Source organism: Coregonus lavaretus, assembly GCF_964263955.1.
Source record: "Coregonus lavaretus genome assembly, chromosome: 26".
Classification (NCBI taxonomy): Eukaryota; Metazoa; Chordata; class Actinopteri; order Salmoniformes; family Salmonidae; genus Coregonus; species Coregonus lavaretus.
In genome coordinates this window covers 22,577,388-22,603,462 of record NC_140013.1, presented here as the reverse complement: position 1 = coordinate 22,603,462, position 26,075 = coordinate 22,577,388, and the positions used below count along the sequence as shown (strand labels likewise).

Here is a 26,075-nt window from a genome sequence, read left to right as displayed (position 1 = left end):
AGATATGTTGACACATGGCTGGCTCAATGATTTGTCTAGTATGCGATGACAATGATCCGATTTTGATATCGATTCAAACCAAATGATGAGTCAAGATTCCACACTTTCAACTGCATTTAGTTCCTTTTTTTGGTAAAAAACATTACTCCAAAAATGTATATTCTAATCATGTTAACAAAAGGTTAATATAATCAATGTATCCCTTTTGGGAGTATAAGACATTATGCAACATTATGTCAGTCAGTCTCACAGTTTACAACAGTCAATGTTCTGTTGAACCTTAAAAAAACATGCATTTAATTATATCTGTGGAAAAATGCAAGACTCTTTCATACATCATTTATTATGTAATTGGTCATTTTCAGTAACACTGACCAACCGATATGCAAGATACAGTAGAGTTGTCCTAAACTCAAAAGGTCTCACATCCAATGAATTTCATTGCAGCAGGGAGCCAAGGCAATAAGACTTGTTGAAATAGTGCTGACCTAAATTAGACTATAATAACTATGTAACACTCCATAATTATATATTTTTCTAAAACACCCATGCACCCATCCACTCAGCCAATCCATACATGTCCCTGAGAGGCTGTGTGCCTGAGCTAGTGCATGTTTTCAGTCAGAAGTTCCTACAGTCTCCTGGTTTCAGGAAAATAAGTGTCTCGTGAATAGTGTGTGACTGCCTGGTGACGCAGAGAATAGAACAATGTAGCCCTATTACATACATTTCCTAACACTAGCCCACTAACCCTGACAGCTGCTGAAATCCAAACAAAGGTGACGTCACTAAGAACAAACTGTTCATCACTTTGTTGGAAAAACAAGGACAACTGCTAAATGACTTAAATCTTAAACTGGGCAGGTGTCAACACTTGATACCCTGTTGACTACTTGACAAAATGTTTTCCCCGTGACAATAATCCTTAAAAGGCTATGGGAGTCTCCCACATCAGTGATCATTGGTGCACACAGTAATAATACATTTAAAAAAACATCAGTTACACTGGCAAACCATTTAATTTATAAAAACAATAGAAAAACAGTATTTAAATTAAATGTACATATTCTTTACATAATTAGAAAGCACTGTCCATGAGCTGCCACTTATGTAATCAAGATGTGGTCATTCATAAACCTTTAGAAAACATACACTCAACCTTATATACAGCACGACACACAATATCAAATAGCATTTAGAGAAAGTGCTAATGTTAGTCTTTAAAATGAGATGCAAATATCTTTGCTATTCTCTTGGTCTCTTCTTTCTTCATGGACGACGGTGGTATATTGGGCCTGGGACGAGGAACGCGCCGACAGAGAATCCCATGTCTAAGAGAGCTCTTTTTCTGTAAATATGAGATTCAATCTATTGTTTAGCATAGAAACTGGCATATTGTTCTTAGTTTGCAAGCAAACAACATTCACCATTAAGCTTTAAATGGAGATAAAAAAAACATGATAATGCAAATAATTAAATGTCTACCATTGTGTGTCAATGAGTCAGTCCTTTCTCCATCAAAACGGAACCAGCCCCACATTGGTCAAATACGTACAAATATGTGATCAATCACGCTGAGCTCTACACTTAAAAGGGCTGGTCAGATGTTTGTTTTAATATTAGCACAGAGTGACTAGCAGGAACCAGTTTTCTCTGACATGTCCTGCGAACTCTGTAGTCCCATTGCGTGATAAACAACTGCACCTCCACACCCCCTTCTTGAAACTGGATACATGCCAGTCTGACGCAGGGGCCCGGACAGGCAGGCATACCTCCCTATCACCACAGTTACCCTTTAGTTATTTAAGCTGTTGAACTGAGTTATGAGACAAAACCGAATGATTATTCTCATTAGAACAACAACTCCTGAGCTATTAATGATAAATGTTGATTTCTCACAAATAGTAGACCTAAATCTCCCATAGCCAGACTGCCCAGTGACTGTGACCTCACAGTTAAAGTTCAACACATCGTTGAGACAGAAAGACACTCAGGGGTTCTTGTTTTATGATATTTCAGCCAATGACATGCGGAGCGCCCTGAGTCTCTCCCTCTCTCTAGAGATGAGCCTAATGGTTATTTTCTCCTTAGCTCAATAGCAACGCAAACAATTTGAGAGAGATCCCCCCCACTGCTAAATAGTTGGGTCAATCCTCAGGGCAGAAAGGACAGTTCCTCTCATGATAAAAGCCCCCACCCCAGAACTATATTTTAAGGCAGGCAGTGGCCTCTTATACTATTAGCTGCTGCACTGGCTCAGTTCGTGCAGTCACTAGACTGGTCTAGACTGGCTCAGTTCGTGCAGTCACTAGACTGGCTCAGTTCGTGCAGTCACTAGACTGGCTCAGTTCGTGCAGTCACTAGACTGGCTCAGTTCGTGCAGTCACTAGACTGGCTCAGTTCGTGCAGTCACTAGACTGGCTCAGTTCGTGCAGTCACTAGACTGGCTCAGTTCGTGCAGTCACTAGACTGGCTCAGTTCGTGCAGTCACTAGACTGGTCTAGACTGGCTCAGTTCGTGCAGTCACTAGACTGGTCTAGACTGGTGCACTCTGTGTGACTCCTATACTGGTCCCCTTTACTTGTCTAGAGCCAAGCTGGACGAGGAATGGCACATAGTGACCTACTAGTAACTACACTGCTCAAAAAAATAAAGGGAACACTTAAACAACACAATGTAACTCCAAGTCAATCACATTTCTGTGAAATCAAACTGTCCACTTAGGAAGCAACACTGATTGACAATACATTTTACATGCTGTTGTGCAAATGGAATAGACAACAGGTGGAAATTATAGGCAATTAGCAAGACACCCCCAATAAAGGACTGGTTTCGCAGGTGGTGACCACAGACCACTTCTCAGTTCCTATGCTTCCTGGCTGATGTTTTGGTCACTTTTGAATGCTGGCGGTGCTTTCACTCTAGTGGTAGCATGAGACGGAGTCTACAACCCACACAAGTGGCTCAGGTAGTGCAGCTCATCCAGGATGGCACATCAATGCGAGCTGTGGCAAGAAGGTTTGCTGTGTCTGTCAGCGTAGTGTCCAGAGCATGGAGGCGCTACCAGGAGACAGGCCAGTACATCAGGAGACGTGGAGGAGGCCGTAGGAGGGCAACAACCCAGCAGCAGGACCGCTACATCCGCCTTTGTGCAAGGAGGAGCAGGAGGAGCACTGCCAGAGCCCTGCAAAATGACCTCCAGCAGGCCACAAATGTGCATGTGTCTGCTCAAACGGTCAGAAACAGAGTCCATGAGGGTGGTATGAGGGCCCGACGTCCACAGGTGGGGGTTGTGCTTACAGCCCAACACCGTGCAGGACGTTTGGCATTTGCCAGAGAACACCAAGATTGGCAAATTCGCCACTGGCGCCCTGTGCTCTTCACAGATGAAAGCAGGTTCACACTGAGCACATGTGACAGACGTGACAGAGTCTGGAGACGCCGTGGAGAACGTTCTGCTGCCTGCAACATCCTCCAGCATGACCGGTTTGGCGGTGGGTCAGTCATGGTGTGGGGTGGCATTTCTTTGGGGGGCCGCACAGCCCTCCATGTGCTCGCCAGAGGTAGCCTGACTGCCATTAGGTACCGAGATGAGATCCTCAGACCCCTTGTGAGACCATGTGCTGGTGCGGTTGGCCCTGGGTTCCTCCTAATGCAAGACAATGCTAGACCTCATGTGGCTGGAGTGTGTCAGCAGTTCCTGCAAGAGGAAGGCATTGATGCTATGGACCGCCCGTTCCCCAGACCTGAATCCAATTGAGCACATCTGGGACATCATGTCTCGCTCCATCCACCAACGCCACGTTGCACCACAGACTGTCCAGGAGTTGGCGGATGCTTTAGTCCAGGTCTGGGAGGAGATCCCTCAGGAGACCATCCGCCACCTCATCAGGAGCATGCCCAGGCGTTGTAGGGAGGTCATACAGGCACGTGGAGGCCACACACACTACTGAGCCTCATTTTTACTTGTTTTAAGGACATTACATCAAAGTTGGATCAGCCTGTAGTGTGGTTTTCCACTTTAATTTTGAGGGTGACTCCAAATCCAGACCTCCATGGGTTGATAAATTTGATTTCCATTGATAATTTTTGTGTGATTTTGTTGTCAGCACATTCAACTATGTAAAGAAAAAAGTATTTAATAAAATTATTTCATTCATTCAGATCTAGGATGTGTTATTTTAGTGTTCCCTTTATTTTTTTGAGCAGTGTATGTCCTCCTTTAGCATTGGTATGACAGGATATTAGCACTGGAAGATGATGACTTGGCAATTTCAAGACTGTAGAGCAACGCTGGCAGTTTCCTTATTAGTCAGCAGTGTGCTCCATACACGTGCCTGATAGAATGAATGACTCAATATTCTGTAACCCATGGCTCGAAAATGCAACGAGAGTGAATAAGTCTTACGATCGATCATCTTACAGCATAATTTGCTACTACTCTAAATGTTGATCTGTGTCTCAGTTACTCATGTCTAGACTTGCAAAAACCTGCTATAATAGCATATTCAGGCTCATCCCATAAGCAGAAGAAAAAGGCGATTGAGGCAGAGAGAGAAAGAGGAGGGGAGAGGGCTGGTACTGTACTTACTGGGTCAGAAGAGGCCAGGGGGAAAACGGGTGCTATGCGTAGAGCTCTCATAGAAGCCTCCATGTGGTGAGATGAGAGGAAGAAATTAGGGATCTCCACAGGGTCAGAGCTGGACAAGAGGCAGTTAAGGAACAAGCAAAAACCAAGCATGCACGTACTGTATTTATTCTTGGGTCCATGTTAAAACTGTAAACATTATATCAATGAAACTCAGCTTCAGCTAAACAGTTAGAATAACAAAGAGAGGTAAGAAAACAATGCTGACAATGTAAGGATACTGTTTCGACTTCCTGTTGTCTTCTCTGTGTAGGAATGTTTCTGGCTGATATATGTCAGACATGCCAACGACATGTTCTGTGTCATCTTCTGAGAAAGCAGCTGTGTCGTACAACAACCCGGGGATCTCATCCTCTGACAGAGCATCTCTGTCAACAGGAACCCTGCTAGCAGTCTCTCCACTACACAATAAGGACTGTTCATGTAGAGGAGCAGTGATGGACTCCTGATGTAGTGCTGCCTCATGGTCAGAGGTTTGGAGTGTCCTCTCACCATCATTAACCGTGTCTTCCTCCTCGTCTGTGTCTGGTCCATGAGAGAACTCAGAGTTAACATGTTGATCCCTCTCCTCTAGTCTGCTGCCTATGGGCTCACCAAAGCTCCAAGCCTGCAGGGTGTCAGTCTGCAGACCTAACCTCTCCCTCTCCTGTTGGGTGAGGCTGGGCTGGTAGGAGTAGTCCGAGGCTTGGTGCTCCTCTGGTGCCTCCAGACTCTCCAGAGAGGCTAGGTCTGGGTCTGACAGCAGGCTGGTCCAGGGGCTGGTTCTGTCTGTTAGAGATGTAACCTCATTCAGAGGCCTGGGCTCCACCACTGTCTCCTCATAATCTCCATCCTCCTCCTCCTCTCTGGGACCTCCCCCTTCATCATCTTCAGATGCAGGGGCCTTGTCATCCTCTTCATCAGCCTGAGAATCACTGTGTTCCTGACACGTACATGGTACAGGTGAAGGGACAGGAGACAAGTCCTCCTGGGGGGAGCCGGATGCTTTATGGGAACATGGAGCACTCTGGGGGAATGTTTCAGAGCCCTCAGGCAGAAGGTGGTCATCTGGAACAGGGGGAGTTGTTGAGCTGCTTTGGGGGCTAGAAGGTATTGTCTCCAAGCAATGATGTCCCTGTAGACCTGGAGAAAGGAAAGGGATGTGTTGAGTGGCCTGACTGTAATAATAGTATAATAACAATGTATTAACAAGGCAATCTCCAAGACTTAGACATGAAGGAACATATTTTGGACACCCTTTGAATAGGTATGCAACCCAAATCGGATCCTATTCCCTATATAGTGCACTACTTTTGAACAGAGCCCTATGGGAATAGGGTGCCATTTGGGACCAATCAGGAGAAGTATGAGCATCTCACCACTGATGAGGTTGTTAGCCTCCCCTACCAGGCGGGTGGACTTGAGGAGGAGCTGGGAGGAGTCTGTGTCTGAGTCCCTGTGCTCGTCCAGTCTGGAGCGCTGGCCCTGGCCCTGCTCACTCAGAGAGGGGAAGGTAGGGGTGGACAGTTTACGGCTGAAGTACCTCTGGATATCATCCAACTCACTTAGGTTTTTCCTGGAAAAAACACAACAAGCATATTCCTTATTGAAAAGTTACATTGGTGACACTTTCTGTGTGGGCATACAGTAAACACAGTCCTGCCCTATGGGCCCTGGTCAAAAGTAGTGCACTACATAGGGAATAGGGTGCCAGATTCTTATGGATGGAGGCACAGTACCTGAGTGCTGAGAACAGAACAGAGCTGGAGGGATGGGCGTCCCCTGCAGCAGCACTGGTGGGTCGGCCCACTCCCCCCTCATGAAGACTCTGGTGGTACAGTCGCACCTTGTCCATGTGCACATCATGCCGGTCACCCTCACTGGACCTGAGACATTGGGGAGGAGGGGAAGAGCAGGAGGAGAAGGAGAGCAGGAGGATTAGGGGGAGAGCAGAAAGGGGGAGAGTGGGGGGGAGGAGGAGGAGGAGGGGGATAGCAGGAAGAAAAAAAGGTAACACCATTACATTTGTTGAAGTGGTTCTCCAAAGTGAATTTCAGGTAGGTTTGTATGATACCATACACTTTATGTTGCATCTCATTGAAACTGATTTCTTGCATGTTAAAGAAAGAATTGTGAGGGACAGAGCTAGAGAGACAAGCCCTAGAGTACCTTTCTGACAGCAGCCTGTCTAGACGGTCGGGTGTGGAGTTGATTTTCTGCTCTGTGTAGCGGCTGATGTGGGAGGGGAAGCTGCTGTATGTGGCTGTGGTGTGGTAGTAGAGGGGGAGAGTCTGGAACAGAGCCTGCCAAATAAACACACGCACCACGGCTGTTAAACCCACAAAGATATTGAAGTAGTACAAAACACTGATGCACTCAAATCCTTTTGTGACTGCTATGAGCCATTCTGGCTCAGAGAAGGCTACTTACCTACATACTAAATGCTAAGTTGCTTTAGGAAGAACCTAATACAGTTTTGCTCATCTCAGGGTCAGACTAACAGTAACAGCCACTGCTGTACTCACTGAGGAGTCTTTGTTGCCATCTTCACACACAGCTTGTCTCTGACCCCGCAGCTCCTGGACTCCCTTCAGTGGGGAGACAGACACTTTGAGCTGGCCCTGGCACTGGCCATTGAAGTCAGTGATGTTGTACCAGCCACACACTGACTGGAAGCCTGACAGGAGAGGGGACAGGTCTACTGAGGCAAACCCAATCACCCGCTCCACATCTAACAAGACACAGGACCAATGTAGAAGTGCATTAAACATTAAAACAACACTAACTTTATCCCCTTCAAGAATTGTTGGCTGTTAGCTAGAGTATTACTGTGTGTTACTACATTGCTGCACTGTACCTCCTTTGTGCCAGACTTTGAACACCAGGGACTGTTGTGGATCCAGAAGAAGTTGCTTTGACAGCCTGTGATTATCAAACAGTATATTAGTTCAGCGTGACATGGTCTGACTGAGGGTGTTCTCAACTAAGCATGTTCCAATAATCTCAACAGCACATTTGTTCATAATCATCCAAACAACCATTAATATGGATTGATAACCTTTACATCTTTGGGCCCATTAAGCCTGAATATTACATAAACAGTATGTGTTGCAGGGGTTAAAACAAAAATAAATACCATGAGCAGAGCTGGGCGATATCCCCCCAAAAAATCAATTTTGCGATAAATTGCCTGAATTGATGTGATAATGATAAATAGAACAATACATTTATAACATTAATGTGCACCACAGTTTATTACAATAATCCTTTATTATCGAACTTCACATTTCTCTAGTATAGTCTACTTATCGTAATGAACGATATCAGCTAAATGCCTGCGATAAAGTGATTGGTATGGTTGGTGTTAATCATTTTTGATTTATCGTCCCAGCTCTACCCATGACAAGTCGATCTCAGATCGATTGTCTGAGACCATCAGGGTTTTATGGAAAGAGGATATTTTGTACATGTATTAAACTGAGTTTTGACCAAATGTTTTAAAAGAATCCATATGACGGAAATCCATCTCAGTGACGGAGAACTTTAACCCCTGTGTGTTGTCTAAAACTCTGAAGTAAGCTATAGATGGTACAAAGGTAGTCTACCTGCACTCCTGCTGGTGGTCCCAGACGGGGCAGTGACTGTCTGCTATGAGAGCTGTGGTGACTGGTTCAGCAGAGTCAGCCGTGATGTAGGACACACAACAACTAGGCAGCCCTCCACTACGCTCAGCTAGAGGACAGCCTGCCAAGGAGACAACACAACACTCACAACCATCAGACTCATCAACAAGATGTTAAAGGAAACAATCAAAATGGATGACCCTACTGGAAGGGATGCGTCCCAAATGGCACCCTATTCCCTATATAGTGAACTACTTTTGATCAGAGCCCTACACAATAGTCAAAAGTAGTGCACTAAATAGGGAATAGGATGCCATTTGGGAAGTAGCCTATGTGTACCTTTAAGACTGAGGTGCATGGCTCTGTCCACAGTGATGGTGACAGTGAAAGTGTCCTCCATGCTGACCTCACAGGGCTGTGAAGGCTCTACACTCATGGAGGACTTGGTCTGGTGCCTGCTGGGTGTTCCAGACTGTCTGGACACAGCTGCTGTGGATGAGGGGCCTCCCTGCCCTCCCTCCTCCTCCTCCTCTCTCTGGCTGTCACAGTCCTCCTGGTCCTGGCTGTCCCCTCCTCCAGGTGTCTGCTCCTCTGGGAGGGATCCAGGGGTCAGGGTGATGTGAACCCTCAGAGCAGCTCCACTCAGATCTGGGGCGGAGCGCCTGAACAGGGGGTACACACCTACACAAACAAAACACAGGTGTGTTACTGACGACCCTTATGTAACATTATATTACAACATAGCATTTACAAAGGCTAGATAGTCATTGATTAGTTCGAGGTCGTCATTGACTGTTAGTTATATCAATACTGTGCTATTTAGTACTTTTTTTCTATTTAACTCTGCTAGTGTCCTTGAGTATCTTGAAAGGAGCAAATAAAATGTATTATTTTTTATTAAATGTATTATTAGTATTACGTACCACTGAGATTCAGCTTGTGCCTTGCCATCTTGGCCAGGGAGGAGAGGTCCACAAAGGCTGAGCCCACCAGCCGGTCCATGTCATGAGGCCTAGGTCTCCTGACCTTCCCAAAGGCCACCCACACCTGCACCTCCAGCTTCTCCTCCCGGAGGTACCACAGCAGGGGCTGGCTGCTCCTCAGCTCCACTGTCCTGCTTCCTCTGAAGGCCACCGTGGCCAGGCCCTCCTCCCCTCCACCTCCATCCTCCTCCACAGACAGACCAGGGTGTCTGAGCTGGGAGCAGAAGGCCTCTCCGTCGTAGAGTTTATATCTAAAGTAGCAGTAGGTGGAGCGCTGCAGCTCGCTGTGTCCAGGCAGGAGGAGACAGTGGACAGGCAGCCAGGCTCTGGGCATAGACACGGTGAGGGACACGGTCCTCCGAGTCTCAGCCCACGCCTCTCCCTCGTTGGGTGGCTCCTCTTCCTCCTCCTCCACCCCCTCCTCCCTGCCCACCTCCCAGCCCAGGCCCCGGGCGGCAGTGATGACCCTCTCTCTATCTGCATGGTGGGCAAAGTAGATGGAGACGTCCAGGCCGCCCACGAATATGTGATGTCTGGGAGATGAGGTCAGGTCCTGAGGCAGAGACACTCCAAACCACCCACTGATACCTGGGAATTCACAACACATACTGTACTGTTAAGCAGTCTGTTGGTTGGTAAAGACTGTCCCACTGACCTTATAACAGCACTGACTGACTGTATTACACAGCATACTGGACCTGTTCTTTTATGGATGAGATCAGCCAGCTGAATTCTCACTGTACCCAACAGAGTATTCTTTGATCTTGGGCTGACCATCACTGCAGTAATAAAACAAAATGCATAAATACATAAATCACATTGGATCAAGTTTCCATCAGTGTTACATTAGGAAGATGAGCAAACGGTGAAATTACATTGTATAATAACATTTCCTTGTAACAATTGACGTTAATATACAACTTGTAGGATCGAGTACTTGAGCTGCAGTGAACCAATGATTGTCAATTGGATATATTAATGTCTGATATGGCTTTTGTTTACAATTGCACCCAATAAATACATTTATAAATAAAATAATTCATGCAGACAGTATTCTGATTGTATGACTAAACCCCATTGAAGCTGCTTCCTCACCCTTGCGACTGTCTCTATTCCAGACAGTGAAGACAGCTGTGGCCTCCTGCAGGAGCTCAGCCAGGCTGCAGGTCTCCCCAGAGCCCCTCTGGACCTGCATGAACCAATGAATGAATTCATTCATGTTTTATTGTTCCATAGGAAAACATGTGTGACAACAATACAAGCATTCATCTACATCTTGTGAGCTCCATCACCTGCAGTTCACAGGGGAACTCGGTGTGGTGGTCAAACTCTGGGCAGAAGGTCCTGGCGGACACACGGGTACTGCGCCTCTCACTCTCAGGCAGGAAGGAGAGCTGGGCAGTAACGTACACGTTCACCCCAACATCAGCATAGTACTGGAACATTTCATCTTGCTCTGACAAAGCCCTGTAGGAGTGTATGTTTGTTAGAAACAAATTGAGTGTGAATGCAAATGTATTGTAAAGCACTAGGCCGGGTTACTGTAAAGCACTTTGTGACAACTGCTGATATAAAAAGGGCTTTATAAAACAAATTTGATTGAAATGCAGTGAATATTTATCATAGTGCAGCTCCTACTACTCTTAAACCTTTGGATGCCATCTACCATAGTGCCCTTCGTTTTGTTAAAGGTGACAGTTTTCATACTCATCACTGCATCAAAACGTTGGCTGGACTTACTCCTTTTTTATTTACAAGGCCCTACTTCATAAACTTCCGTCTTATCTAATTTTGCTGTTGAAGTATAGACACTTGAGTTGCCTAACCCATTCACAGGATTGGTTAACTCAAGGTTCCTAGGTTCTCCACTGAGCTAGGAAAATCTGCTTTTAGTTTTAATTCACTGTATTTCTTGAACAAAATTAAAAATACATTTAATCTTGATGGTCTGGTGCCGTTCGGGCAATTTAAAGTATTGATTGTGAACTTATTTGTGGAGGAATGTAACTGTTTTCTGGGTGATTTGTGAAGTTTTATTTGTGCTCACCATGACTGTGTTTTTGTATTTTAATGTGTGTGTGAGGGGGGTATAATGTGTATTTATTTATATTGTATTTAACAGGGCGTACTTGGAAAAGAGACCTAGGTCTCAATACGTCATCCCTGTTTAAAATAAAGTTAAAATTAAACAAAATATTCAGAATAGAGATGATTGGAATAGAGAGGGAGACATGGAGGTACCTTGCTGCTGCCTGTAGTCCTGCTGCCCTGTGCACCTGAACCACCATGGTCACCACCCGAGAGACAACCGCCCCCCTCCTTACATCAGAGCTCAACGGACGTTGTTTGTAATGAACATACACATCAAGCAATCCTTGGAGAGTACATACAACAAAGTTAACTGATCAAATACTGAACAAATGTAAGAAATCTGAAAAGTGTCTTGATTTCAGGTTCTGTAACTACAGTATAGCATTGCCAAAAGGAGTGCCTTTGATAAACGGTGTGCGTGTGTGTTACCTGAGGGCTGAGGTTGGCGTCCAGCAGGGCTGTCAGTCCTGGGCATCAGCGGAAGGGAGAAGACCTGGGCTTCAGTGGGCTGTTGTCTCTGCATGGTCACCATGGCACACAGCTTGGACAGGGGCAGCATCCCTTTAGCCACCAGCTGGTCGCGGACATTTGGGTAATAGTACCTGCAAAGGTGGGTCAAATAAATTATATTAAGCCACCACTAAATTGTGTTAAAGTGTTAAAGTGAAGTCTAAAATAAACAATGGAAGCTTGAGTGCCAATCTGTTTGTGCTATCATGTCAACTTGTCACTCATTGTCATGCCAAACATGGCTTGACAATGACAGCAATTGAGTTGACAAGAACAGAAACAGATCTGGACAAGGCAAAAACAATGTTACATTGTGTATACTGGCCTCTAGTGGTCAGGAAAGACATCACAGATGATGTCCCAAATGGCACACTATTCCTTATATAGTGCACTACTTTTGAACAGGGCTCACAAACTGACCTGCACCACACTTCAAACAGGATGCCTCCTCCGTTGGTCAGTCCCTGGCTGGAGAAGGAGCTGAGGAGCAGTCTCTGGACTGGGACTCCTACAGGAGCCAGCAGCACATGGCTCTCACTGTGGCCAAACACTGGGTCAGGAACACACAGGGTAGTGGTGGTACGGAACTGCCTCAGATTCACACCTAGAGAGGAGAGAAACGGACAGTACATTAGCAGAGGACAAACAGACAACCTCAAACCCTCATGTCAAACGTGATAAATGTGTATTCAAGGCTAGAACAAGAAACATATTAGTGCAGTGCTAACTATTATAACATTGAGACAAAGGGCCCTGGTCAAACGCAGTGCACTATATAGGGTATACAGTGAGGGGAAAAAAGTATTTGATCCCCTGCTGATTTTGTACGTTTGCCCACTGACAAAGAAATGATCAGTCTATAATTTTAATGGTAGGTTTATTTGAACAATGAGAGACAGAATAACAACAAAAAAATCCAGAAAAACGCATGTAAAAAATGTTATAAATTGATTTGCATTTTAATGAGGGAAATAAGTATTTGACCCCCTCTCAATCAGAAAGATTTCTGGCTCCCTGGTGTCTTTTATACAGGTAACGAGCTGAGATTAGGAGCACACTCTTAAAGGGAGTGCTCCTAATCTCACCTTGTTACCTGTATAAAAGACACTTGTCCACAGAAGCAATCAATCAATCAGATTCTTAACTCTCCACCATGGCCAAGACCAAAGAGCTCTCCAAGGATGTCAGGGACAAGATTGTAGACCTACACAAGGCTGGAATGGGCTACAAGACCATCGCCAAGCAGCTTGGTGAGAAGGTGACAACAGTTGGTGCGATTATTCGCAAATGGAAGAAACACAAAATAACTGTCAATCTCCCTCGGCCTGAGGCTCCATGCAAGATCTCACCTCGTGGAGTTGCAATGATCATGAGAACGGTGAGGAATCAGCCCAGAACTACACGGGAGGATCTTGTCAATGATCTCAAGGCAGCTGGGACCATAGTCACCAAGAAAACAATTGGTAACACACTACGCTGTGAAGGACTGAAATCCTGCAGCGCCCGCAAGGTCCCCCTGCTCAAGAAAGCACATATACAGGCCTGTCTGGTTTGCCAATGAACATCTGAATGATTCAGAGGAGAACTGGGTGAAAGTGTTGTGGTCAGATGAGACCAAAATTGAGCTCTTTGGCATCAACTCAACTCGCCGTGTTTGGAGGAGGAGGAATGCTGCCTATGACCCCAAGAACACCATCCCCACCGTCAAACATGGAGGTGGAAACATTATGCTTTGGGGGTGTTTTTCTGCTAAGGGGACAGGACAACTTCACTGCATCAAAGGGACGATGGACGGGGCCATGTACCGTCAAATCTTGGGTGAGAACCTCCTTCCCTCAGCCAGGGCCTTGAAAATGGGTCGTGGATGGGTATTCCAGCATGACAATGACCCAAAACACACGGCCAAGGCAACAAAGGAGTGGCTCAAGAAGAAGCACATTAAGGTCTTTGAGTCTCCAGACCTTAATCCCAGAGTTGCCAAACGTCAGCCTCGAAACCTTAATGACTTGGAGAAGATCTGCAAAGAGGAGTGGGACAAAATCCCTCCTGAGATGTGTGCAAACCTGGTGGCCAACTACAGGAAACGTCTGACCTCTGTGATTGCCAACAAGGGTTTTGCCACCAAGTACTAAGTCATGTTTTGCAGAGGGGTCAAATACTTATTTCCCTCATTAAAATGCAAATTAATTTATAACATTTTTGACATGCGTTTTTTTGCCTCTCACTGTTCAAATAAACCTACCATTAAAATTATAGACTGATCATTTCTTTGTCAGTGGGCAAACGTACAAAATCAGCAGGAGATCAAATACTTTTCCCCCCTCACTGTATGGTGGGACACAGACAAAGACAAGAAATGTAAACATGAGCTATTTGCTTACTGCACTCTAAAAGATTTGGGTCCAGACTTTGAGCAGGAGGCTCCTCCTGAGTAGGGAAGGTGTACTGGACATAACAGTCAGCCTCCCCCCAGACTGTAGACTGTAGTGGTGTCAGCCCCTTCACGCTCTCCACTTTCACCACAAATAGGTGCTCTCTCATAGACTCCTCGGGAGACAGCTTCACCTGGAGGATAACAAGGATCAAACTGTTACAAGGACCTCTGTAATTGAATTTAACCTGAAATCCTGGACTTGTATGAATAACATTGAGCAGCGAAATCCTGAAACAACTTGATTAAAAACAACATTTTAAAGACAAAAAAAAAAAGAATAGTTAATAACATTTTGTTCCTTATGTGGTTGGTGATCCAGCAAATGGGCAGGTCTTGGGAGATGAGACACAGAGTCAAGTTCTTCCTCCCGCATACGCTGCAGAGATACTATTTGGCCAGATAGGCCCATGGCTAGAAGCACCCGGAGGTTGCCCTTGATAATGCCTGAAAACACGTCAATGACTGGCATGTAGCTGTCCACCCCTAACACTGGGTACTGAGCTTGCAGCAGAAGGTGGGAAATCTTGGGGTCTCTGAAAAACAAAGAAGAATGAATCAACCAAAAACACATTGCATTGAGTAGTTGTTTCCATAATAACAGGTATTATATGATTTATTTATATACAGTACAAAGGGTGAGTTATAACAATATATTCTTTTTGAAACCCTTCCCTCACCTGAAGGACATGTAGAACTGGTGGAGGGGTAGTTTGACCAGCCCTAGGAGCCGATCCTGCCCTGAGCTTCCTGCTCTCTGCCAAACCTCAATCACCATCACATTGTTCCTCATCCTATCCAACAGCCTCGAGGTCAAGGCCACAGGAGCCACCTGAGAAACACAGTATTTAAACTCAACATCTAACAAGCAGATAGAATCACATTATAAGGGCACCCTATTCCCTTTATAGTGCACTACTTTTGACTAGGCTGAGGGCCCATTTGGGAGGTGTTTTCATTGCCTGTGTTATAAATACCCTTAGCCAGTGGAGGACGGTAGGAGGAGCTATAGGAGGACGGGCTCACTGTAATGGCTGGAATGGAATCAATGGAACGGTATCAAACATATGGAAACGACATGTTTGACTCCGTTCCATTTAGACCATTCCAGCCATTACAATGAGCCCGTCCTCCTATAGCTCACCCCACCAGCCTCCTCTGCCCTTAGCTGCATCACACTGACAGGGTATAAAATTATCTGTTCCTTCAGTTACCTGTACAAAGTTGAACGAGGGGTTTGTCTGGCCCCAGCTGGTCACTGATCTGGACGTCTCATCCTGGCCAAAGAGCTTACAGTTCAGGTAGACATTAGGAGCCTGCATGGGTCCACAGTTAAAGTCCTTTCCATTAGGCACCATGAGCAAAGCATGCAGCAGCACCTCACTGTCCTCCTCCACCACCACCTGATAGGCCTGAGGTCTGTGAGGAGATGTCTGGAGGCTGGTGAGAGGTGAGGGACCTTGTGGGGAAATAAGAAAAATATTTATGTGACTGATTTTTGGTTCCTAGTACTCCTTTTATTTGTTTACACACGAGGATTTGAGTTGAGCATGTTCTCTTCCTTTACTGACCTTGAGGGGCCACAGGTCTTTTTCCCGTCCTGGAATCTCTATTAGTAACAGTAGATAGAGGGATATCCTCCCCTCTTGTGTCCTGATGCTGAGGCCTAATGGTCGTCATGTCCACCCTGGAGGGGCTAGCATCTCTCTGGGGACTGGTCAGGGCACGGGAGGGGGCTCTGGAACCAGCTCCAGCTGACCTTTGACCATTGGCTGATGAGAAATCTTTGTTGTCTGCAGCCAATTCAAGTGACACCTGGAGAAACAAAGAGGGAGATTTATTGAGATAATGAGTAATATTCCAACACTACACTCAACAACATGTCAACAACCTCCTAAATATGATGAACGTAACAAAGGCAGTGTCCCAAATGGTACCCTATTCCCTATGTAACCCTAATCCCTATGGGCCCTGATCAAAAGTATGGCACTATAAAGGGAATAGGGTGCCATTTGGGATGTACACAAAATGGTGGACAGTGGCAGGCAGGCTCACCTTGAGGGAGCCGATGTCCTGGCTCTCACCAGTCCCCTGCAGACTCTGGACAGGGAGAATGATAGTCTGACTCAGCTGTTCCCTCTGCAGAAGACATCGGAGTGGGAACACAGCCTTGCCAATGGCTATAGGCTACAGAACACAACACAGAACACATCCATGAGCATTCAGGTGCAATATACCATCTATATACTATCTATACATACAGTGCATTCGGAAAGAATTCAGACCCCTTGACATTTTATTACGTTACAGCCTTATTCTAAAATTGATTACATTGTTTGTTTTTTCTCCACATCAATCTACACACAATACCCCATAAAGACAAAGCAAAAACTGTTTTTTAAAGACATTTTTGCTAATGTAATACAAATTAGAAATATCACATTTACATAAGTATTCAGACCCTTTACTCAGTACTTTGTTGAAGCACTTTTGGCAGCGATTACAGCCTCGAGTCTTCTTGGGTATGATGCTACAAGCTTGGCACACCTGTATTTGTGGAGTTTCTCCCATTCTTCTCTGCAGATCCTCTCAAGCTCTGTCAGGTTGGATGGGGAGTGTCGCTGCACAGCTATTTTCAGGTCTCACCAGAGATGTTCAAATCGGGTTCAAGTCCGGGCTCTGGCTGGGCCACTCAAGGACATTCAGAGACTTGTCACGAAGCCACTCCTGCGTTGTCTTGGCTGTGTGCTTAGGGTCATTGTCCTGTTGGAAGGTGAACCTTCGCCCCAGTCTGAGGTGCTGAGTGCTCTGGAGCAGGTTTTCATCAAGGATCCCTCTGTACTTTGCTCCGTTTATCTTTCCTTCGATCCTGATTAGTCTCCCAGTCCCTGCCGCTGAAAAACATCACCACAGCATGATGCTGCCACCACCATGCTTCAATGTAGGGATGGTGCCAGGTTTCCTCCAGACGTGACGCTTGGCATTCAGGCCAAAGAGTTCAATCTTGGTTTCATCAGAACAGAGAATCTTGTTTCTCATGGTCTGTCAGAGTGACCATCGGGCTCTTGGTCACCTCCCTGACCAAGGCCCTTCTCCCCCAATTGCTCAGTTTGGCCGGGAGGCCAGCTCTAGGAAGAGTCTTGGTGGTTCCAAACGTCTTCCATTTAAGAATGATGGAGGCCTCTGTGTTCTTGGGGACCTTCGAAGCTGCAGAAAGTTTTTGGTATCCTTCCCCAGATCTGTGCCTCGACACAATCCTGTCTCGGAGCTCTACGGACAATTCCTTCGACCTCATGGCTTGGTTTTTGCTCTGACATGCACTGTCAACTGTGGGACCTTATATAGACAGGTGTGTGCCTTTCAAAATCTTGTCCAACAAATTGAATTTACCACAGCTAGACTCCAATCAGGTTGTAGAAACATCTCAAGGATGATCAATGGAAACAGGATGCACCTGAGCTCAGTTTCAAGTCTCATAGCAAAGGGTCTGAATACTTATGTAAATAAGGTATTTCTGTTTTGTTTGCAATAATTTCTAAAAAAAAAAAACTGTTCGCTTTGTCATTATGGGGTATTGTGTGTAGATTGATGAGGATATACACTACTGTTCAAAAGTTTGAGGTCACTTAGAAATGTCCTTGTTTTCGAAAGAAAAGCAAATTTGTTGTCCATTAAAATAACATCAAATTGATCCGAAATACAGTGTACACATTGTTAATGTTGTAAATGGCTATTGTAGCTGGAAACGGCTGATTTTTAATGGAATATCTACATAGGAGTAGTTTTTGGTATCTCTGCCTAGGTCAGCATCCTGGAGTCGCCTCTTCACTGTTGACGTTGAGACTGTTGTTTTGCGGGTACTATTTAATGAAGCTGCCAGTTGAGGACCTGTGAGGCATCTGTTTCTCAAACTAGACACTAATGTATTTGTCCTCTCGCTTAGTTGTGCACCGGGGCCTCCCACTCCTCTTTCTATTCTGGTTAGAGACAGTTTGCGCTGTTCTGTGAAGGGAGTAGTACACAGCGTTGTACGAGGCGTTGCATGGCGTTGCAAAATGGAGTGATAGCCTTCCTTCTTCAAGATCCCTTTTACCCTGTACAAATCTCCCACTTTACCACCACGAAAGCACCCCCAGACCATCACATTGCCTCCACCATGCTTGACAGATGGCATCAAGCACTCCTCCAGCATCTTTTCATTTGGTCTGCGTCTCACAAATGTTCTTCTTTGTGATCCGAACACCTCAAACTTCGATTTGTCTGTCCATAACACTTTTTTCCAATCTTCCTCTGTCCAGTCTGTTCTTTTGCCCATCTTAATCTTTTATTTTTATTGGCCAGTCTGAGATATGGCTTTTTCTTTGCAACTCTGCCTAGAAGGTCAGCATCCCAGAGTCGCCTCTTCACTGTTGACGTTGAGACTGGTGTTTTGCGGGTACTATTTAATGAAGCTGCCAGTTGAGGACCTGTGAGGCATCTGTTTCTCAAACTAGACACTAATGTATTTGTCCTCTCGCTCAGTTGTGCACCGGGGCCTCCCACTCCTCTTTCTATTCTGGTTAGAGACAGTTTGCGCTGTTCTGTGAAGGGAGTAGTACACAGCGTTGTACGAGATCTTCAGTTTCTTGGCAATTTCTCGCATGGAATAGCCTTCATTCCTCAAAACAAGAATAGACTGACGAGTTTCAGAAGAAAGTTATTTGTTTCTGGCAATTTTGAGGCTGTAATCGAACCCACAATTGCTGATGCTCCAGATACTCAACTAGTCTCAAGGCGGCCAGTTTTATTGCTTCTTTAAATCAGCACAACAGTTTTCAGCTGTGCTAACATAATTGCAAAAGGGTTTTCTAATGATCAGTTAGCCTTTTAAAATGATAAACTTGGATTAGCAAACAACGTGCCATTGGAACACAGGACTGATGGTTGCTGATAATGGGCCTCTGTAGATAATGGGCCTCTATGTAGATATTCCATTACAAATCAGCCGTTTCCAGCTACAATAGCCATTTACAACATTAACAATGTCTACACTGTATTTCTGATCAATTTGATGTTATTTTAATGGACAAAAAAAATGCTTTTCTTTCGAAAACAAGGACATTTCTAAGTGACCCCAAACTTTTGAATGGTAGTGTATATTTTTTAAATCCATTTTAGAATAAGGCTGTAAAAGTCAAGGGGTCTGAATACCTTCCGAATGCACTGCACATAACTTTGGTAAAGCAGCACAGAGACTTGGTTACTGTACAATAAAACATAAAAGAGAGTCGATTTTTGTTGTCATACAAGTGTCCACATACTTTCTTCTGGGAGCTTTTCCTGGAGTAGATGTTAAATGAGAGTTCTGTTCCCCACCACTGCTTAATAGTTGACCCACTGAAGTGGACAGGAAACACACCTCGCCGCTGGAAGTTCACCACTACAATGCAGAGTGAGACAGACATCTTTAACAAAACCTTCATGTTATCATTCCTAATAATGCACAATACAAAATGTAATATCAAACTCTCTGATAATGCTAAAGAAATGGGCATGCGTCCTAAATGGCACCAAAAGTAGTGCACTATATAGGGAATAGGGTGCCATAAGGGACACAATCTTTGACAATGTGAAAAGTCTTACCTCCTCCTGTAACTTTACTAGAGAAGACTTGTGTCACCTCTGCTGCCATGGCCTGACTAGGATCATGCCTGCTGGAAGCTACGGGGAACAGGTACTCCACAAAATAGGAGCTATGAAAAGAGAGACTGACATGTAGCAGGAGCAGACATAGAATAAAATAAATAAATTGGTCATTTAGCAGACGCTCTTATCCAGAGCGACTTACAGGAGCAATTAGGGTTAAGTGCCTTGCTCAAGGGCACATCGACAGATTTTTCACCTAGTCGGCTCGGGGATTAGAACCAGCGACCTTTCGGTTACTGGCACAACGCTCTTAACCACTAAGCTACCTGCCGCCCCTATTAGGACATAGGACTTCTGTATTATAATGGTAATCAAACAAAAGGCGAGACAAACATATTAAACATTGGGCGTGTTAGCTTTGCATCCTAAAGTGAAATCTCCACTCAGCCAGGGAACCAAGTGATGCAAAACGAATGTGCCCATTGGCATGTTTCATTATGGTGCATACCATTTCTTAGAAGAGAGGGGTCGAGGAGGTTTCCCTTTGCCAGAGATCTTCCTAGGTGTGGTGGTGGTGCTGTCTGGAGGCACAGTCAGGGAGTGGATCACCACTCTGGCCAACCGAACCCCACCTAGGACAGTGAGCTGATCCATACTCAGCCCAGGAAGCATATCCTCAGTCCCTGGATTCTGCACATCTTCTAAGTCCAGGCTGACATAGAAGGTTCATTACTGTACAATGACTTACGACATTTTGAAATCTTCAATATATCTTTAGAAAGTAAAGACAGAGACACCAGTAGAGACAACAGCAGAAATGAGGATAACTGACCCTCCACTTTTCTTTGGACCAGAGTGCCTCAGCTCTTCACCATCACCACTCTTCTTGAGATTCTTCTTTGGAGAAGGACCAGCCTTGTCGTCATCACTTGGACCGTTGTTACACATCTGAAGGACACAGAGGTAAAATAGTGACCCTAAAGGCTACAGTATTGCCAACGTAAACATCTATGGTAATATGTAATATCATATTTTCCATGATCCTGCTTTTTCAAACTTATGCACCTATAACTGACAACATTTTGTATTAAGGACTATAAAAAAGTGCAGATGGCCACCTATTGTTTCCTTGGTAAACAGAGGACTAGCGTTACTGACTAATGGCAGACACTCACAGGAGCTTTGTAGAAGAGGTTCTCTAGCAGGCTCTGGTCATACTGTGGGTCATTGAGTTCACTGTCTCCATACACACTGAGGAAAGAATCAGGAGGAGAGCCCTCTCCATCCCAGATAGGGAGAGCAGATCCGTTCAAACTAACAAGAGGAGAGAGAACACAACACACATAGTTACTTATACAACTATACTGCACAGTTACTTATACAGCTACAACGTATAACCAACTTGATACCAATTAAATCAAATCAAATGTTATTTGCCACAAGCGCCGAATACAACAGGTGTAGACCTTACAGTGAAATGCTTACTTACAAGCCCTTAACCAACAATGCAGTTTTAAGAAAAAAAGTGTTAAGTAAAAAATAGATAAGTAAAAAATAGATAAGTAAAAAATAAAAAATAAAAATAATTGAAGAGCAGCAGTAAATTAAAATAACAGTAGGGAGGCTATATACAGGGGGTACCGGTACAGAGTCAATGTGGTCCTCTGTAGCTCAGCTGGTAGAGCACGGCGCTTGTAACGCCAAGGTAGTGGGTTCGATCCCCGGGACCACCCATACACAAAAAATGTATGCACGCATGACTGTAAGTCGCTTTGGATAAAAGCGTCTGCTAAATGGCATATTATATTATTATTATATTATATTATTATATTATATTATTATATTATAATGTGCGGGGGCACCGGTTAGTCGAGGTAATATGTACATGTGGGTAGAGTTACTAGGTAAAGACACAGTTTTGTTTGTTTCTTCATATGCTAAGATGGGGGTAAGGTAAGGCTACCTGCCCAGCAGCAGATCCACTGCCCTGTTCTCAGTGTCAGCAGCAGTACAGTCTGGGCTGAGGTAGTCTGGGGGACTGTGGGGAGACTGCAGGAGATTGGAGTCAGCATGCAGAATGTTCTGCAGTAGCCTTCCACAGGGAGGAATGGACGGCCTAGAGAAACAAAAACAAGACGAGTTCCCTAAGCCATTCATACATCTATGAGAGAGATTTTTAAAAGGCCTGGAGCCATATGTATCAAGCATCTCAGAGTATGTGCACTGATGTAGGATCAGATCCCCCCTATCCATGTAGTCTCATGCCTTATGATTTAAAGGGCAAAACTGATCTTAAATCAGCACTCCTATGTATTCTGAGAAGCTTGAAACATATGGCCCCTGATCTCAGTTTAATACTAACATTGGTGGTGCTCCTATGTTGTCCTTTGGAAGAGGTAGAGGAGTGTCTTTTAAAGCCAGTTCAGTGTTCATGTCAGACTTTAAAGCTGATACCACCATGGCATTTCTAAGCTTGCTTCCACGCTCTAAAAGAACTAAAACAGGAAAGGATACAGTAGGGATGTTAGCAGAAGATAGACAGTTTCTCTATTGTACAAATATATGATCCCTTTTACAGTATGTACATCCTGATGCTGTAGTAGGCTACAACCTGAGAGTATGTCGTTGGCAGCCTGTCCGTGAGGCGATTCCTGCACTGTGGGATTTGCCACTCCCTGTCCATGTTGAGATCTACTATATGTTGGCTTTTGGTTCTCAAGTGCCACGTCAGTCTTTTTTTCCGTCCTGGCATTTTGGAAGTACAAATGGTCTTTCCCTCTGAAAATATTACAAAAGCATGAAAGCATCACTGAAAAACGAGAGAGAGAAGCTGCTTGAACAGAAAGTAGGTCTATAAGATTAGGTAGACTATGTCTACCTTGGCGTATTGCTCCCTGATTCTTTCCCACTGTTGACAGAGAGTGGTCTGGACAAGGAGGGCACCACCAGAATGTTTGGCTGAGATGCTGGCTTCAATGTGGACCCGAATGCAGACACAGCCGTTTCGATACTCATGTCTGTGGTGGGAACTGAGCAGCTGCTGTCGTATGTTTCAGTCAGGGCCTCCAGAGCAAGCGATACCTGGAAAAAAGGTTAATCAAGAACAATCTGTATATAGACTCATCCAATTCACAGATGCCTTTTAACAGAGAATTTGGGAAACGCAAGATAAACCACAAAGCATCTATCAGAATTAAATAACACATTTTCAATTGGGTTGCTGCCTCCCTACCTGTAATTCTCCAAGCTTCTCAGACGTTGGAGACACCAGAGTGAAGAACCCACTGATGGAGTGTGACAGAGAGAGACGAGAAATCCCAGCAACCTGAGCACGAGCAATTGGCAGGTGTTCTGGCTTTGTCAGCACCTCCAGCACCAGAGAGCCCATATCTGTAATACAGACAACACATTTAGGGAAAATCAACATCAGGTCATTTGAATATTTTGAAGCCAGCTTGGATCACACAATGTGGCATACCATGCATGCAAGAGTTACCTGTTAAGTAGGATGTGAACTGCTTCGGTCCACATCGGATGGGAAAGCGAGCTGTGGACTTCACGGTCTTCTGTGCCGTTTGTGACGCATCCCGTGGTTTGAACTGGGTCCCAATGGACGACTCTCCCCACCAGCGCAATCTGATAAAAGTTGTCGGGAAAGGCTTGGGGACTGTCCATAAAACTCTGCTTACTGTCACTCGTAGAAAGCATCGCAGCTGACCCTCAACCAGAGGAGGGAGGCTTGTGGAGGGGGACACATCACTGGGGACTGCGAAACAAAATATTGTCAATGTACCTTACATGATGTTACTTTATATCGTAAAAGTAGTTTATACTACTTGTTTAAAAAATAATTACTAGCTCTGGTCAACGTGCATGAGTCGGATCTGCAATACGACGCATGCGCCTGGACAAAAGGCTGTCTGGCGGTAAAAAGTCGTTTATTTCGTATTTTGGAGAAATGACACCCTGTTCATACTAAGAAAAGTCATTCAGCACCCTAGAAACATCTTTACTTTGGTGTGTTACAAAAGTATATGGAGCCAGTTGAAGTTACTAAACACAATCAGTACAGCAGGTAACGTTAACTGTTGTTTTCGCGCGATGGACCAGAGCTAGCTAGCAGCAACAAACAAGCGACATAAATTGGCTTAGCTACTAGGTCCATCAATTAGCAAGTATTCACTATATCCATTTAATTAGCATGCAACTAACTAGTTAGCAGTAAGCAGCTTCAAATGAGAATCTACATTTTCCACCAGTCACCACACAGCTCGCTAACGTTAGCTAGCTACTGAGATTGACGTTACTAGTCGTAGCTAGCTACCTTTCTTCCTGTTGCTTCCAATTTTGGCAGACTTCAATTTTTTTGTCTTCATTCCTTACCAATCAATGTGATATTTTTGACAATATTAAGCCTAAATTACATTCTGTAAACAAGTTGTCAGTGCAAACTGGCCCTGAGCAACAACGTTCGTTAACTTTCCCCAGTCCCGCCTCTAATCTAAAGACTGCCGCTGTTGTCCCGTGGTGCACTGTGGGAAGTTGAGTCATTGGGACTCCCCAACCTCTCATCACCAGCACCAGTCACCACCAGAGAGCAGCCCTGTTCTGTACAATACTGTAATGTATCAGATCCACCATCATCATAAAGGGTGAAATTAAAATCAACGTTCACAAATCCTAGTCTTCAATTCTTTGTGGCTACTGGGTTTGCAGGCTTTTGTTCCAAACCCTGCGGTAACACACAATTCAGCAATTCAAGATCTTGATGAGCAGCTTATACGTAAATCCAGATGTGCTAGAGCCCTCAAATTCAAATCTGGACCTTGAAGCCAGTTCTACTGCTTTTTTTCATGCTTCCACTCTAATCAGGGACTGATTTAGACCTGGGACACCAGGTGGGTGCAATTCATATTAAGTAGAACAAAAAAACAGCAGTAGTACAGACTTTGTAGGGTAAGATTTGAATACGCCTGTGCTAGAGGCTAGAGCGGGGCTGGAACAAAACCCTGCACACATGCACCCAGTAGCCACCCCCGTTGTACACAGTAGCCTACTGATATAAAGTTCTGGTGCCACATGGCATCAAAGATCCACATTTTAATATCCCATTACTCTAGTTTATTTCCACTTGATCTACCAGACATTGGTTGCAACATATACCATTTTACTTCTCTACAATACAGTGTGTTCTTCTGGTCGTTGTAGGTTGATGATCTACTGTAAGTTTCCTCTCCTGATACAAGTCACATGTCTCAAATAGAGACTGTTTGGACAGTGAAGAAGAAACTATTCTTCTTCTTCTTTGGTATTATGCCAGTCTGCAAACAAACTAGGAAGAAACTATAAAGTGCCTAGCAACTAGGACCTCAGAAGCCATGTGTGTTGTAGTGATTGGGGCAACACTGAGTGCCAATGGATAGGAATTCCCACAGAGCAAAGTAAAGGCCTGTTCCCTGTGAACTGAGGAAATTGCAAGTTTCACTGTTTCACAGCAGTCTAGTGTAAAAGAAAGCCACCACTTTTAGAAGAAACACTTATTGTCTGCCACTTTACTACAGTTGCAATAGTTTACATGTATGCAACAAATTGGTGCTGTAGCATAGCATTTCCCATTTTGTATGTTACATGGTTGGCTAAGACACTATTCAGTGTTCTATGACAATATTTCAGTCACCAAAATTGAGTTAAGCACAATCAGTGTTTCTGCAAAGTAAGCCTGTTCCACAACTTCATCAGTAGGGTTGGTCAGCGCATCTTTTAAATGTTTTATGCCAGATGGAGTATGATGGCATTTAGTCGCATTAAAATGATAATTACCTCCAGCTTTATTCTGCCCACTAATCCTGTTAGCAATTTCTATGTACCACATCAAATCAACCCCTCCCAACTGTGTAATTCTGCATTGACTTATATATTGAATATTATGCATTGAATATTACGACCACTTCTCTTTTCCAACTGCGGTCTGGGATTCCAAATGTAGTGTTAGTTCACCCAGTACCAGATGTCTCAGAGGGAACACCATTGTCATGCACTCGTTGAACTTCCTTGTTGTCATAGATGCAGTAATAGATAAACCTCTTAGCCAGAGTTTGGGAGGGCTCAACAATTAGACAGTACAGTACACTCAAATACAATAACACAATACGTGTCCTGTGCTCTCATATTAGACAGTTACATGG

General features: G+C 44.6%; 1 protein-coding gene across 1 annotated transcript; it reads right to left on the bottom strand.

Annotated features, from left to right (window-relative positions):
- Positions 1–98: 98 nt before the first annotated feature.
- c2cd3 (C2 domain containing 3 centriole elongation regulator) lies at positions 99–24,369 on the bottom strand. Its single transcript, XM_084143092.1, has 35 exons — positions 24,215–24,369; positions 23,387–23,656; positions 23,123–23,280; positions 22,769–22,971; positions 22,502–22,668; positions 22,253–22,385; positions 21,854–22,006; positions 21,066–21,204; positions 20,723–20,838; positions 20,399–20,602; positions 19,888–19,997; positions 19,566–19,684; positions 16,321–16,452; positions 15,837–16,080; positions 15,480–15,724; positions 14,946–15,097; positions 14,558–14,801; positions 14,216–14,399; positions 12,255–12,438; positions 11,754–11,926; positions 11,475–11,607; positions 10,526–10,700; positions 10,329–10,422; positions 9,932–10,012; positions 9,174–9,821; positions 8,590–8,931; positions 8,233–8,371; positions 7,485–7,549; positions 7,153–7,358; positions 6,797–6,930; positions 6,367–6,513; positions 6,007–6,203; positions 4,870–5,770; positions 4,592–4,700; positions 99–1,348 (listed from the first exon to the last, which is right to left on the bottom strand). The coding sequence occupies exons 1-35, from the start codon at positions 24,264–24,266 to the stop codon at positions 1,214–1,216; spliced, it is 6,888 nt and encodes a 2,295-aa protein (XP_083999218.1). The 5' UTR covers positions 24,267–24,369; the 3' UTR covers positions 99–1,213.
- Between the last annotated feature and the right edge of the window lie 1,706 nt (positions 24,370–26,075).

Bases quoted from the DNA above. Each gene is read 5' to 3' on its own strand.
- c2cd3 (XM_084143092.1), bottom strand. From the start codon at position 24,266: ATGAAGACAAAAAAATTGAAGTCTGCCAAAATTGGAAGCAACAGGAAG. The intron at 19,998-20,398 runs GTATGCACCATA...CTCTTTTCATAG, and splicing joins CCCCTCTCTTCTAAGAAATG to CTCCTATTTTGTGGAGTACC. The intron at 19,685-19,887 runs GTAAGACTTTTC...TCTGCATTGTAG, and splicing joins TAGTAAAGTTACAGGAGGAG to TGGTGAACTTCCAGCGGCGA.